Source organism: Carcharhinus amblyrhynchos, chromosome 11, assembly GCF_965287045.1.
Source record: "Carcharhinus amblyrhynchos chromosome 11, sCarAmb.v2.hapA, whole genome shotgun sequence".
Lineage (NCBI taxonomy): Eukaryota > Metazoa > Chordata > Chondrichthyes > Carcharhiniformes > Carcharhinidae > Carcharhinus > Carcharhinus amblyrhynchos.
In genome coordinates this window covers 6,344,827-6,361,111 of record NC_137334.1, presented here as the reverse complement: position 1 = coordinate 6,361,111, position 16,285 = coordinate 6,344,827, and the positions used below count along the sequence as shown (strand labels likewise).

General features: G+C 45.0%; 1 protein-coding gene across 1 annotated transcript in view; it reads left to right on the top strand.

Annotated features, from left to right (window-relative positions):
• The first annotated feature begins 73 nt into the window (after nt 1-73).
• Nucleotides 74-16,285, top strand: part of ftcd (formimidoyltransferase cyclodeaminase) — a 29,770-nt gene continuing 13,558 nt past the window's right edge. Inside the window, exons 1-6 of the mRNA XM_080198506.1 lie at nt 74-211; nt 6,290-6,473; nt 8,252-8,380; nt 10,264-10,352; nt 12,095-12,274; nt 13,791-13,928. Of these exons, the coding sequence (XP_080054632.1) occupies nt 158-211; nt 6,290-6,473; nt 8,252-8,380; nt 10,264-10,352; nt 12,095-12,274; nt 13,791-13,928 (774 nt within the window). The 5' untranslated portion in view covers nt 74-157. The remainder of the gene's footprint in view (nt 212-6,289; nt 6,474-8,251; nt 8,381-10,263; nt 10,353-12,094; nt 12,275-13,790; nt 13,929-16,285) is intronic.

The following is a 16,285-nucleotide window of genomic DNA, read 5'->3' as shown; positions in this document are numbered from 1 at the left end:
AAAGTCCAGTGAGGTTGTAGTCTGACCACAGACACGTTAAAGGTAAGTGTTGTAATAATGGACAGCTATGAGTACAATGTTTTGGGACTAACTTTGCACTGAGGAGATTTTATTACAATCTGCTTATTTGCAGGAAGTGACGATTCCTTGGGAAATCATGGCCCGTCTTGTGGAATGTGTGCCAAACTTTTCCAATGGGCAAAGTAAAGAGGTGAGGTTGTCAATGGACTTGTATTAGTGGCTGGATAGCAATTTACAAGATAGCAAGCCAAGGCTAGAAGCATAGCAATGAACTGGAGATTAAGGTTAAGGTGATGAGTATGGAATATAAAACAGAGATCTCAGTTTCAACTCCCCATGGTGGCACAGTGGTTAGCACTGCTGCCTCACAGCACCAGGGACCCGGGTTCAATTCCTGCCTCAGGTAACTATTTGTGTGGAGTTTGCACATTCTCCCTGTGTCTGCATGGGTTTCTACTGGGTGCTCTGGTTTCCTCCCATAGTCCAAAGATGTGTGGGATATGTGGACTGGCTATGCTAAATTGCCCCTTAGCGTGAGGGGGATTAATTAAATATGTGGGATTATGGGGACAGGCCTGGGTAGGATTGTTGTCGGCGCTGGCTCGATGGGCTGAATGCCCTCCGTCTGCACTGTTGGAATTCTATGATTCTATGGAAGTTGGGTTGGTTTCCCAGGTCAGAGGAAAAATAAAATGGTTGGAATTCCCCTCTCTGTTTTGCTATTTAGTGACTCACATGTTCTGATGTCCCCTATATTGGAGTACCATAGTATAGAATAGCACTGAAGGTGACCATTCAATCCATCACCTCTTTTGGAAGAACAATCCAGTAGTCCTATTCCTCTGTTCCTTTCCCACATCACTGCAATATATTTTCTCCTATGTCTTTTCATCCCGTTTCCTTTTGCAGACTAGTTATGAATCCACTTCTCCAGCCCAGATCAGACAGTGTATTCCAAATCATAATGAAAGAATCTCCTCATGTCACATTTGTTTCTTTGACTCATCACCTTAAATCTGAGCCCTTTCAAATTATTACCCTTCACATTTTACCTCCACCAAATCTCTTCTTACCCTTCTCTGTTCTCAAGGGACTTTGACGGTGGGTCTTGAGAAAGGGAGTTTCCCGTCTGAAGCTCAAACTTCCCGGGAAATTCCCATGGAGGTCTATACTTCCAGACATCCGCAGGGTCATGATGTGAATCTTGGGTCTGACAATCCAGTTTATCCAGATTCCCAACACCCTACCAAATTCTTCAAACACGCCCCCGTGGCAATAGTTAAATCTGTCCGCAATGTCATTGGTCCCAGCTCTGCACAGGTGCAAAAATAGTATCTTTCATTTGTTTTTAGAGAACGCGGGTGATTTATTTAAGTTTGCGGCCCTTTTAAATATTTTGTGTGGCCACGCCCACATGGTAACTTAAAGGAACTGACTTGAGCACAGCCTGTTCAGGGACTTCGTGTTGCTGTGCAGTTTTGTGGCTGTGAATCTTACAGGGAACAGTGGTTTGCAACTGGACTGTATACCTCCTCTACACAACTAAGCCCCAACATCCCAGGAATTCAATTCCTCTCTCCTGCATTATGTGTCTAGACACAAGTTTGTCTGTTGTATATTCCTATTTCTATTCTTACTAGTGCAAGTGAATATTTTGCTAAAATCCACTGTCTACTACTGCAACAGTAAGAAGTCTCTCAACAGCAGCTTAAAGTCCAACAGGTTTATTTGGAATCACGAGCTTTCGGAGCACTGCTCCTTCATTAGGTGAGTCCGATGAAGGAACAGCGCTTCGAGAGCTCATGATTCCCAATAAACCTGTTGGATTTTAACCTGGTGTTCTACCCCAGTCCAACGGCAGCATCTCCACATCATTACTATTGCAATGACATTTGACTGAAGGCAGCTGCCCTTGCCTCTGGTATGAACTACAATATGACCATGTTTCTCACCACCCCGCTGTCCACGCTGGATGCCTGATTCAGGGGCAGTACCTTCAGATTTGGGCCTCCTGGCGCCATTTTGGATAAGCCAGGGTCCCTCCACAGTCTTATGAAAATGTAGGCCAGAATCTGCAATGTGATAGTGTAGGGTTTATTATAGGAGAGGGTATGTGTGGTAGAGATTTGGACACGTTGGTGTTATGGAAATTGGAGATCAGTAAAGGAGTCCAGAAGGAATATAAGAGATGGATAATGATTTAACAGCTGGAGAGTCTGAGTCTGAGTTTGAGCTGTAAGTGGACAGTGTTGCATATTATCCCAGGCCAGTGGATGGATGATGCCGAGGAATGGTGTGGGAATGAAAGAAACAAGGATAAATCCTTGGGTAGGATGTCCTTTAGAAATAACAATTGGGAAGCAAAAGCCATTGATGGAGAAGTAATGACTGTGACCAGACAGTAAAAGGGTGGAACCATACAACAACAATCCCATGGAGACGAGCGATGGAGGATAAGCAAATGATGATGTGGTTCACCGTATGTAAGGCTGTAAAGGGCTTAGGAATAGACCAGAAAGAATTAACACTCCCCAGGGACAGCAGTTGCTATTTGGGCCTTGGTGATATGAGCTGAATCAAGATTTGACCGAGGGGATTTGAACAGTGAATCTCAGCTCACAAATGAAGAGTAACCACTTGCTAGAACATGAGGATATAAATAACACCCTCAAATCTGAATGTCTGCAATGAACCGACAGTATGGACAACATGTGGCACAGTGGTTAGCACTGCTGCCTCACAGCGCCAGGGACCTTGGTTCAATTCCTGGCTTGGGTCACTGTCTGTGTGGAGTTTGCACATTCTCCCCATGTCTGTGTGGGTTTCCTCTGGGTGCTCCGGTTTTCTCCCACAGATCAAAGATGTGTGGGTTAGGTAGATTGGCCGTAGTAAATTTCCCCTTACTGTCAGGGGGACTAGCTAGGGTAAATGCTTGGGGTTATGGAGATAGGGCGAGAGTGGGGTTGTGATCGTGCAGACTCGATGGCCCCCTTCTGCACTGTAGAATTCTATGATCTTCAGGAACACAGGTTAGAGGAAGAAAATTGTGTCAAGAAAATTAACTCTGTCTCTGACACAATGCTGTAGCTGCCTTGAGAGAGGTTGATGGAACAGTATAGAGCTTTCCTGTATATCTAATCTGTGATGTATCTGCCCTGAGAGTCTCTGATAGACAGTGACATAGGATTTAAGATCTGGTGTAGTCTATTCAGTTTATTGAGCCTGCTCCGCCATTCAATAAGATGATCATGTGACAGTGGTCTCAACTTCACTTTCCTGCCTGACCTCTTGTTTACCAAAAATCTGTCTAACTCGGCTTTGAATAGCTTCAATGACCCAGCCTCCACTGCTCCCTGTGGAAGAGAATTCCACAGACTTACAACCCTCTGAGAGAAAAATATTCCTCATCCCTCTCTTTAAAGAGTTCCTCTTTACACCTTTTTCTTTTACTGTGTCCCATCACAAGATGAAACACTCTCCCTGTATCCATTTGATCAAAGTCGCCTCAGGATCCCATGTTTCAATAAGATCACCTCTAACTCTTCATTGGGCAATGGCCCAACCTGTTCAGTCTTTCTTCATAAAATAAGCCCTTAATCCCAGGAATGAGTAGTTAAAGTTTAAACTTTTTAAAGTTTATTTATTAGTGTCACAAGTAGGCTACATTAACACTGCAATGAAGTTATTGTGAAAATCCCCTAGTCACCACACTCCACCTGTTCGGGTTACACTGAGGGAGAATTTAGCATGGCCAATGCACCTAATCAACATGTCTTTCGGACTGTGAGAGGAAACGAATGCAGACTCAGGGAGAATGTGCAAACAGTGACCCCTGCCTGGGATCAAACCAAGGTTCCTGGCACTGAGACAGCAGTGCTAACCACTGAGAGTGAACTTTCTCTGAACTGCTTCCAATACAATTATATCCTTTCTCCAGAGACCAACACTGTACACCAATCCTTCTGTACTATTGACTTTTGTGATCTCTCTCTATTTCTCCTGCCAAAGTGGAGGACAAAGTGATGGGGGCAGTCCTTAGGAACTTTACAGTGTAACGTGTGCTGTACCTCCCCTTGGAATATTTGGCGGGATTGATGGACACTAACTAGCACACACTCTATCTCAGAAGTGCGGATGGAGCCTATAGTGATGCCTGAAATTGCGAACATGATTATCCATTAGTGTAATGTGCACATTTAGCAAAGGAGGTTTAAGAGGACATGGTACAGATTGCAAACGCACATTCTGGAGGAGGGAGGGGGAAGGAATGTTAAGTAATAATGGACACACAGGAATCCTGAGGATTATTAATCAGAGGTGTGTATACCTCACTGACTGTGGGTTAATAATTACAGGTGGCAAAGACTCTGGGAGAAGGTGCAGTTATAAACCAGAGTGTAAGCATTGATCTGAATGTTCATCGAAAACTCATTCTTATGCAGTAAACAGATTGAGTGCCGTAATCAGTGAAAATGGAAGGATCTCTGACCAGGCTATCTGAGTGTGGTGACACTGAAGTGAGAATCTCAGTCTGATAGATAAACACTGCTTGCTTTCTCTCTTGGACTTTGTTGTGCAACTGGTTTATTGAGCTGATGGAAATGTTAGCCTGTGCCGCTCCCCCGCCACTCCCCTCCCACCACCACTCCCCTCCCACCACCACCCTGACCTTATACCCACCAGATACAGCCTCAGGAATGAATGGCCACCCTGCTGCTATACCACACTGCAGGCTGGAACAATCACTTTAACAGACACCTCTGTCCCTCATACCAAATCTTACATTCATGATTTTCTTGTCAAATTTGTGTTCATTGAGATGAAGGATGTTGATACTGGGTAATAGAATACATTGCATTTCAACGTAGCCAGTTTATCCTTGGGCAAGAGACTAGGCTGGGGTTTGAAGTCCTGAACTGTATTAACATAGATTAGGCCTGGCTGAAACCTGTGTCGATGACAAGCAATAATGAATTAAAATGATTAAATCATGAGGCCAAGTTACATAGATCATAAAATCCCTACAGTGCAGAAGGAGGCCATTCGACCTGTCAAATCTGCACCAACCACAATCCCACCCAGGCCCTATCTCCATAACCCTATTTGTTACCCTACTAACTCTCTGACACTAAGGGTCAATTTAGCATGGCCAATCCACCTAACCCACACATCTTTGGAGTGTGGGAGGAAACCAGAGCACTGATTAAGCTAATCTTGAGTGTAGAAGGTTAAGGTGTAACCTAGCTGAGGAGTTCAGGATGATTAAAGATTTTGATAGAGATTACGGAGAGAAATATTGCCTTCTGCTCTGAGAGCCAGTGACGTAGGCCCAGATGTTTGCTGAGTTGGGCCCAATTTGGGAGCCCTTTCAAAAAAAAGGCAGATGGGGCCTGCTCCCAGGATTCCCATCTCCATTCCCAATTCCAGCAATTTCCACAGGTGTGGGATAAGGATGCGGGTAATTAGCCCATATGCAGCTTTGAAATACAACAAGAGAATTGTTTCACCAGTTAGATTATGATACGTTAACTGTGTATTTTAAGTTAAATGTGTTTCTCCTGCAGTGATTTGTTAAAAGGCTCTCTCCTGCAAAGGTAAACTGACCTGATGTAGAAGGTGAATTAGTGTTTGTCTGCATTGCCAATGGGTTGAGATGATTTAATATGTTTTGAATGGTTTTTGTGAATGGGTATTTTAGTGTGTTTGAGTAACAGCTTTGATAGATTTTTTGGAGTTCTGCCCACCAAGAGCCAATCACAGGTTGGCGGATCTACTGAGTGGCAGCACCATTGCTGGAACCCGTGAGTTACAGGAACATGGCAGAGAGTGAGGAGGGAGTGACCTTTATACACCCCACCCTCAACCCCACCATTACCCCATCGGGCACTGAGTGCTTTTGAACAAGGGAGCACTCCATGAAGTCCCTAAGACTGCCACATACAAGGGTTTGCTCGTTGTGCCATGCAGATGGTGAGACCGGCCCTGGCACTGGGTTAGTTTTTATGTTATTTTGACAGGGTTAACACAGGTGGCAGCAAGAAGAAGACCTTAAGGGGGGGCTAATTTTCAATTGGCAGCAGGCTGGGTTTAATCGGTGTGGAGGCAGGAAGATGGCAGGGGAGTGCACAGGATTTTCTGGAGCGTAAGCCCAGATTGTATCCAGCTCGTCTTGTGTTTGAAAGCTCCACATTGTTTTTGCACTATTGTACCTGTAAAGGATTCACCTTGTGGCTCTGGGTAAATGGGTTTAACGGATTCTACCCGGTAGGTTATTGATGCCATTGCCGACGCCATTTCACGGACTGATGGCTGCTCACTATTGGACGTGGATCCTGGTCCCTCCACCAATCGGACTGTCTATACGTTTGTTGGTTGTCCAGAGGCTGCTGTGGAAGGAGCATTGAATGCTGCACAGGTGGCCTCTCAACTCATTGACATGACCACACACCGAGGTGAGCTGGTCGCTGGCTTGTTGTGAGGACATTAGGCAAATTTTGCTATCTGCTTTATTGGTACATTGATACTAAAGTAAATGGGAAATTCTGTTATGTGGCCTTCTACAGAGCTTCAGCACTCTGTGCAATCTGTAGCTATGTTTACAATTTGACATTCAGTCCAAGGACTTCCTCCTCTCTCCCAACTGTGTCCCTCTACACACCTGTTTCATTGATCTGTGGGTCTAATTGTGTGCACGCACCTGTGTGTGTGCATGCGTGCATGCCTGTGTGCACCTGTGTTTGTGTGTGCGTGCGTACGACTGTGTGTGTCTGTGTATCTGTCCGTGCCTGTGTGTGTCTGTGAATCAGTGGCGGATTTACATTTTGTGTTAGGAGCCCCACACTCACTTTAATTTCGGCTCTCCCCCAACACACGCCTCCACCCCACAGAACACAAAGGTGCAAGCCACAAAAGTACACAAATTGCTTGTTGCTTAGCCTGCCTTAGTGCTTTTTAACTTGTAAAAACACGCCTGTGTGAATAATTGCTGAACTGAAATCCAAGCTGACCTCGTGTCAGAATGATGGTAAAGATGGTCATTATTGTGATGTGAATCTTGAAGCGAGCAAACATGGAACTTACTAATGATGGAAAAGTCAGCCACTGCCATCGATGTGTGGCCAGGCCAGTGCAGGGTGGAATGAGCACCCGAGATTTGCAATGATTTCCAAAACCGCTGTTTCCAGACACTGAGAAATGTTGGATTGTAGCTGGACAAAACCGAGAAATCGCACTTCAACTTCACCATCACTGGTCACATATCTCCAGATTAATGTGAATTGGTCCACATGACTCAGATCTGGTGTTGCATCAACTATTATGGAATAATATTTAGCATCTTTAACTTCATTAGTAAATTGTTTCTGAGCCGCCCTGCCATTATAGTGATGAAGGTTCTGTGGGTTAAAATGTTGGTCGTCCCTAAGCCACAATACGGATAGCTTTTCAAATGCTTCAAAAAATTCCAATTTCAGAAGTTTGTCTAATTCATGGAAGTGTTCAAGGCAGGATACAGATGGGTTAAAAACGTGTTGAAGGTGGGATACAGATGGGTTAAAAGCGTGTTGAAGGTGGGTTGATGGCAGGTTCAGCTTCCTGTTCAACATTGTCAGGAACCCCTTTTGCAATCATTAGCATCTCATTCGTGCTCATTAAAATGCCACCTCGCTGGAATGAGGTTTCCCACCAGTCAGAAATTAGAGCATTTATTTTTAGGACTGTATATAAATGGTGTCCACCTGGTAAGCTTCACACTTTCCACAGCTATGGGGGGCGGGCGGGGGGGTTAGATGCTGCTTTGACCTTCTTGGGGGCCACTCGCAACCTGACTCATATCAGGTGCCAATTGGACAAGCAGGCAAGGGGCAGAAAGGTGGAGCGGAGATGGGACACTGGAGAAAAGGGAAGGTGGGAAGGCTGCCTGGGTGAGGAACAGACTCTCTAGGGAGCAAGGCAGGGAGTGAACGCTAGGGTGCACCTCTGCCTGTGGGGAATGCTCGGGGTGGGGGTAACTTGACGGGACTGGCAGATCCTGCTAGCAGGAATGGCAGAAAAGTTTAGCCCAAAAGCTGGATAGTTGGATATTCCTCCTCTTAACTGGGAATGTTTGGGGTCATTGTCCTGTTTTGGACATTTGTTTTCAGTGAGTTATTTGCTCTTTTACAACTGACACAGTTTTGGGAGATTAAGATGTTTTGTTTCTTTGATTGAATTTGGTGATTTTTGATGTCAGGTGAACATCCCAGAATTGGTGCTTTGGATGTTTGTCCATTCATCCCGGTCCGTAATGTCAGTATGGAGGATTGTGTACAGTGTGCCAATCAGTTTGGGAGACGGCTTGCAGAGAAACTACAAGTGCCTGGTGAGTACATCGGAGAAAAGCAAATAAATTATAAGGGGGAAAGGTTAGGCCCCAAAGGGGTGAACGCTGGTCCACACAAATAGCTCTGCTTCTTTTGAATAACCAAATAAACAAGATCAACAGATTGAGGGTTAAATAAAGGGCAGCCCCTTAAAGAGATGCTGCGTCAAAGTAAACAGATTCTCAAAGTAAACTTCAAACATCAAAACAAAGTGTGATAAAAGGGGGCTGAGAAATCACCTCAGTCCGCGCAGTGTCCAGCGGGTATGGAAGATCTCGAGCAGGCTGGTGGACACTGTGCGCTCCCTTTCCAGGGACAGCCAGCAGCGAGCAAGACTTGAGTCATAGAATCCTCTAGTACAGAAGGGGGTCCATTAAGCCTGCACCAACAGCAATCTCACCTAGGCCCTATCCCCATAAGCCCACAAATTTACCTTGCTACTCCCCCTGACACTAAGGGGCAATTTAGCATGGCCAATTAACATAACCCACACATCTTTGGCTGTGGGAGGAAACCAGAGCACCTGGAGGAAACCCATGCAGACACGGGGAGAACGTGCAAACTCCACACAAACAATGACCCAAGTATGGAATTGAACCCAGGTCCCTGGCACTGTCAGACAGCAGTGCTAACCACTGTGCTACCCTTGAACAGCAAGACTTGTCAGTGTGTTTAGACCCTGCCCCTCTCCAGGCCAATGCCTCACCCTCTCCAAAAAAATTTTCAAGTGCTCATGAATAAGCCTGATTGTTGCTGCTCGGGTGTGTGGGAAACACAGCGATTTTCCCACTGGCGGTAGCATTGTTTCTTTTCCTAGAGAATGGTGACCATTATTTCCTCGCCTTTGTATTAAACTCCCTAGCGATTAAACCAATGATCCTTTGGCTAATTTGATTGTTTTTTATACCTGTCAGCTATGTAATGGACACCCAGATCTCTCTGTTTCTATACAGTTCCGAGTCTCTTGATGCTTACAAAGCATTCTACTTTGTCTTCTGTGGTCCCAAAGTGGATGGCATCTCTCCTCCTCACACTGAGATCCATCTACCAGTTTTGTCCCTCGTTTTTATTTTCATGTCACTTTGCATCATCCTGTTTCTATCTATAAAACTGACTGGGCGGGATTTTCCAGCCGCACTTGCCCCAAGATCGGAAAATCCCACTCAAGGTCAACGGACCTTTGCATGTTCTGTGTCCCTCCCGGTACGATTCCCGTGGCAGGCGTACAGGACCAGAAAATTCTGCCCACTGTCTCTCCTAAGTTAGTGCCAACTACGAACTTGGATAAGCATCTCTCTATTCATCCCAGTTATTATTATGCATGGTAAAAAACTAAAGCCTAGAACAGATCTCTCAGGAACACCATGTGTCACACTTCTCCAGCTGTGTGTGTGTGTGTGTGTGTGCAGTCTAGTTGTGTTTACTCATGTTCTGCCCAGTTGGCCATGTTTATGGGCTGTGTGTTTGCCTGTATGCTGACACATAGGCCCCGATATTAACAGGGAACCAGGGAGGGTGTCAGGAGCTCGCCTGCAGGTAGAGTATCCACAAGGCCATGGACACAGGAATGCCCTGCTGAGCATAAGCGTAAAGTCCCAGTTTTGGATATAACTCCTGTCCAACAGTCGAGCTGGCTGGGAGCAGTCAGGGGTCGCTGCTGTGTGTCAGTGGTGATTGTAGGGAGGTTAAGGGATCTGTGTCACAATCAGAGCCGTGGATGTTGAGGGAAGGCTGCAAGAAGCTGTCATCAGGCCTGTGGGAGGCTCATGTTTCCACGTGTAGTCTGAGAGAACAGCCCTAAAAACAAAATCAGGCTCACTGCCTCTGTAGGTTTGCCCAAGCTAACGTGTTTGTTCTGATGCCAATGTTACTCTTCCGGCAGTGTATTTATATGCAGAAGCAGCTCGCGATGAACGCCGCAGAACACTGCCCAGCATTCGAACTGGTGAATATGAAGGTCTACGGGAGAAGGTACAGAAATGAGGAACGATTAAAAGCCACCATTATTCTGAGTGTGGGAGGGATCAACCTCACTCCATCCGCCTGGACGTTTCAGGGGGTTTATTACCTTTTGGCTCAGCACTGTCTAGAATCTGAAATGTTTCCGGCCATCTCACTCTGGTCGTTGCCCTCGACTTGACATAGTCGGTAACACTCTTCCCAAGATGAGACTTTAAACTGAGGTCAAAAGGCCTGTTCTGGAGGCTTGGATTGAGATGAAAAGTACCACTGTTCAGAGAAGGTGCTAGCCATCCTCAAATATTTCAGACTCTTGAGGATTGGGTAAATGGAAGTCTGATACTATCTTTGAGATTGCTACAAACTCTTGAACCAGGGGCACAGACCCAGGCCTTGGAGAGGGAAGATGATAGTTGCGACTTGATGATTTGATGAAGAGGAAGGGGGTTGATAATAGGGTGGAGGAGACCAAACAAGGAGATAGCGTGGGAGAATAAGGGTGGGAAATGTATGGGAGGGTTGAGTGGTCAGTTGAGGATTTTGAGAGCTATTAGGTTTTGGGACCAGATAGATGGGTTGTACTGTCTTTTCCAGCCCACTTCAGCCAGCAATAACAATAAATAGCTCATCTCCTTGCTGTTTATATCAAGAAACAGTGCAGTGGCTGCACTTTAGAGCAAATTTCCTTGAAGGAGCAGTGCTCTGAAAGCTCGTGATTCCAAATAAACCTGGTGTTGGGAGACCTCTTACTGTGCCCACCCCAGTCCAACACCAGCACTTCCACAACATTTAGAACAAGCCATTGTAAGTGAAACTTTTTGGATGTGTCTAAGGTGCTGTGTAAGTGTTGCACCCATATCCTCCATTGTTTCAAAACCTTGTTGGAATGAGTCCAACAACAGAGATGGATGAATTCTCGACACTTTCTGGGGGAGCAAAAGAGCAGGACTTATTGTCAGCACAGGTACTGATAGGTACGTAAGGTGCTGCTTGGGAGGGGTCATTTTTAATTCATTCATGGGACACGGGTGTCACTGGCCGGCCAGCATTTGTTGCCCATCCCCAGTCGCCCTCGAACTAAATGGCTCGCTAGGCCGTTTCAGAGGGCAGTTGAGAGTCAACCTCATTGCTGTGTGTCTGGAGTCATGTGTAGGCCAGACCGGGTAAAGGCAGTAGATTTCCTTCCCTAAAGGACATCAGTGAACCAGATGGGTTTTTATGACAAATTGACAATGGTTTCATGGTCAGCAGTAGCTTCTTAAGTCCAGATTTTTTTAAACTGAATTCAAATTCCACCATCTGCTGTGGTGGGATTCAAACCCCTGGGTCCCCAGAATGGAACCTGGGTGAGTTGGATTAACATGATTTACCGGCAGGCGTCGCAGAAGTGCTTTTGAGGCTCTATGTTAAATTAACAACAGAGGGAAGCAGATGCATGGAGGTTACTGAGGACGTCTTCATGAGGGAAGATTAGTGGAAATGCAAGTTTAAGTTTATTTATGAGTCACAAGTAGGCTTACATTAACATTGCAATGAAGTTACTGTGAAAATCTCCTAGTTGCCATACTCCGGCATTTGTTTGGGTGAATTTAACTTGGCCAATGATTGGACCTCAATGGGACTGGGCTTAAACAGGATAACATCACTTAGACTCTGATGGGTCATTCAAGAGAATAAAGATGGATCCTTAGCAAAGTTTCAGATCCCTTCAGACCAGTGGGTGATGTGTAATATTTTAACCTGTCTCATTGCAGCTGCAGAACCCTGACTGGGCTCCGGATTTTGGCCCAGCAACCTTTGTCCCGCGCTGGGGGGCCACAGTAACCGGAGCACGAAATTTCCTCATTGCCTACAATGTTAATCTGCTGAGCACCAAGGAGCAAGCTCATCGTATCGCCCTCAACCTCCGCGAGCAGGGCCGAGGGAAGGAGCAGGTTAGTTCTTGTAGAGTCTGTTCGAATAGATGCAGGCAACACTGGCCTGAAGTTGAGCTTCTTTTATTGTGCATCATTTAAAATTAACACATCAGAAACTGAAAAGACTGATTCACTGAAGAGATAGAGAGAGGGAGTAATTAGGTACTGGCTTCACAGCCAGGCCCTGTACAGACTTGAACTCAGACCCTGCACAGGACCAGTCTGAATTAAACAGATAACTGTTACTTAAAATATATGAATTCTTACCTATGTTATTGAAAGAGCCAGGCGCACACAGTCTCCAATTTACATAAACAATTGGCATCATTTCTGCTAACACTGTATTTTCAATTTCTAAGCTCATCCCAGAATTTCCAGGTGAGTTTTAAAGTGTGGTTGTTGGCGTTAAAGGCTTAGCATAATTAGTTACATAGGCAGAAATACCTTGAAATGAAGTCTTTTAACCAAAGCAAACTATCCAAACGATCCCACAGTGCTATTCAGTGTTAACTCAGCTGGTGCTGTCAGTGTACCTGCTAAAATCAAACCCATTGGATATGAGTTTCCTCAAAGTAGACTCCAAATGGTATCCAGAATGAGCCATTCTGCTGGAAAGAGCCCTGATAGGTATTGTGCCACAGGAAAGATTGCCTAACAAGCCTGTTCTTCAACCAATTTGCAGCTTCCAACATGCTTACCTGAGTTATTTTAACCCAACATTCAAGGTGGGAATAGGAAGATGGGGTATTTCCAACTTGGCTGATTTTACTGTTCAAAAGCTACATGAGGATTTGTGTTCATATTATCTGGATTGGTTAAATGGGGATGGTGGTATCAGGCCACAGGTCTCATCAATTAGATGGACTCAAGGAAAGAATGAGAGAAAACTGGAATTAGAGAACAAGGCAAGAGGCACTTATCGTTGAATGTGGTGGGGGGGGTTAACGGAAAAGTAGTCAGATCTTTGGTCTTCTGGATCACTCTACAATGTTGGGCTGAGGGAGGGAGGTCTGCAGTCTATCGGTGTTGTCTGGTGACGTTGACTAAACCAGGCTGTGCACCAGCCACTCCCATGTACGTGCCACTCCAACTTGATGATGGGAAGAAGGGGCTCACATTGGCACAGAGCTTCTCGATCAGAGAGAACAAAGGTTTTGGTCGGGCCAAGGCACCAAAAATGGAAGTGAGCAGCCTGATAGAGAGCTGTCATGGTGAATAAGGCTCAAAGGCAAAACTATTGGGAATGTGAATGAGTAACTGTAAAAGTCTTAGGGATGGCGTTATTTCTGAGGGTAGACGCAGAAGGAGGTGGAGTTGAAAGGGGGAAGGGGGCTGCAATGAGGGAAGTGGTTGGAGATCCTATCAGCAGTGATTGAGATCCTGAGGATAGACAGGTCACTGGCATTGGTAAGATTGAGGTGGTAGCCATGATACTCTGAGCTCAAACCTTATTTAGGTGAAGGGTGTTCCAATAGCAATTTCTGAAATAATGTTTTGGAAAATGTCTCAGTAACTCATTCTTTGTTTTATGTAGCCAGGACGTCTGAATAAAGTCCAGGCTATCGGCTGGTACTTGGAAGAAGCCAATATTGCCCAGGTGTCTGCTAATCTTCTGGATTTTGAGGTGACTGCGTTGCACACTGTATTTGAGGAAGTCTGTAAGGATGCCAAGGTAATGTGGAAGAAGCAACACACATTGTGAGTTTGTGTTATAGAGCTTCTATTGCTAGACTATATAGCTTCACTATTTGATAGCATATCTTTATGTACTGCAGGCTATTGCAGTAAGAACAGGAAAATGCACCCTTCCTTTCAAATAACTTTCTTAGCTAAAATTTAAGGCACTTGTTCAAAGTTAAAGTTTATTTATTAGTGTCACCAGTAGGCTTACATTAACACTGCAATGAAGTTACTGTGAAAATCCCCTTGTCACCACACTCCGGCGCCTGTTTGGTTGCACTGAGGGAGAATTTAGCACGGCCACTGCATCTAACTAGCGCGTCTTTCAGACTATGGGAGGAAACCAGAGCATCCGGAGGAAACCCATGCAGACACAGGGAGAACGTGCAGACTCCGCTCAGACAGTGACCCAAGCTGGGAATCGAACCTGGGTCCCTGGCGCTGTGAGGCAGCAATGCTAACCACTGTGCCACCCATTAGAAATTATCTGTTGTTCAAACATCATGCAAGAAGATTGTACACCTGGAGGCGACCAGGAGATGTTCACAGAAATCGAATCTGCTGATCAGCAGGAGGTACAAAAACAGCATCAAAAATGCCTTCACTTACCCAAATACAGATATCAATCCCAGTCTCTGCCTGCTTCTGATAAAGATGGAGACCATGCTGGAAATCCTATGAAAGAGCAAATCCTAACGTAAGCAGGCTGATGGGGAAGGTGTGCTGATGAAGTATTCTGAGGAGGTAGCTAACACCTTTAATCCAGGAATCAAGAAGTTTAGCGAGGAGGAGATGATAGGAATGTATCAGGCAAAGTTGAAACAGAGCGGGAAACACTCTGTAACCGAGGCACTCCCTCAGAAAGAGAGATGGCAGCTCCAAGAGTGATGACGATGGAGGAAAGGAGACAGAAATTAACAATAAAGAAAAATACGAAGTATATAGAAGAACAGAAAAGAAAATCATGAAAGGAGAGAGAGGAAAATGGTATGAAAATCACTGCAAGGGAATCGCAGAACTAGAAAAGAGGCACAACATGTGGTCATTGCAGAAGAAGTTGAAGCACTAACAGCGAGGAAGAAAAACTACAAATAGTGGCTGCATAGAGCAAGGAAGGCAAACCTCTCTTTAAAAAAACCAAGTGTAGAGAAATGATGTGTGGAGTCCATCAGAGAACTAAATAAAATTGAGACCGAAGTGAACTGACGTCAGAGGGAACAGGAGAAGCAGAGATAATTGAGGCAGAAGTCAGCGGAGTGATCAAGAAGATGGAAGAAAAAGAATTGAGCTATCAACAGAACACCTGAAAACCCTGAATGTTAATGCTGGGATACTGCCAGACCTCGGCAACAAAATTCACACACTATCGACTCTGACCTGAGCATCTTGTTCATTAAACTCTCAACGAAATGAAAAATCATTTGAGTGTTCAGCGAACAGGCAATCTGCTTCATGAGCCATGTGATTACAATTATTCTACTAAACCAGTTGGCAGAAACAGAGAGAGATAACTAGTCAGGATTCAGACCCAAGAAAGGAACAAGAGAAGCGATCTTTAACTTGAGAGTGGTAATTGAAAGATACCCGGAAATGTAAAAAACCTGTGTATGTCTGCTTCATAAACTATAGGAAGGAGCTTACTAAAGTCTACCATCAGGAAATAAAGGTGTGTACCAGAGATTGAGAGCAATGGTGAAAGGGTAATTTCAGATCTACACTGGAATCAATCAGCTGTGATGAGACTTGATAGCAGTTTGTCAGACAGATTCCCAATCAAAAGAGCTGAGTCAGGGATGTGTTATGTTCAACCTCTACACAGAAGCTAGCTTTGGATTTCAAAGGTGTGCAGGTTAGGTGGGTTGGCCATGGTCAAATTACCCCTTAATGTCCCAAGATGTGTAGGTTCAATGGATTAGCTATGGTAAACGTGAGGTTACAGGGATAGGCAGGGGAGAGGGTCTGGGTAAGATACTCTGTCAGACAGCCAGTGCAGATTCAATGGGCCAAATGGCCACCTCCTGCATTGTAGGGATTCTATATATGGAGACAATAGAATATTTAGCAGGTTATAACGCTAGGAATGTCAATAACTTGAGATATGCAGACAAGACTGCAGTGTTTGTAGAATCAGGTGAGTAAATTGTCAATGAAGTGAAAACAAAGGTGAGGGGTGTGGATTAAAAATGAACCTGAATAAGACCAATACCGTGCTGAGAAGCAGAGATCTAACCGCTGGAGTGAACATTGAGAAGAACTGGCCATATCCTGGAACAAGTACGGTTTCACATACCTTGGGCTGATCCTGACGAGCAATGGGAGATGTGATTTTGAGATCTAAGGGTGAATACC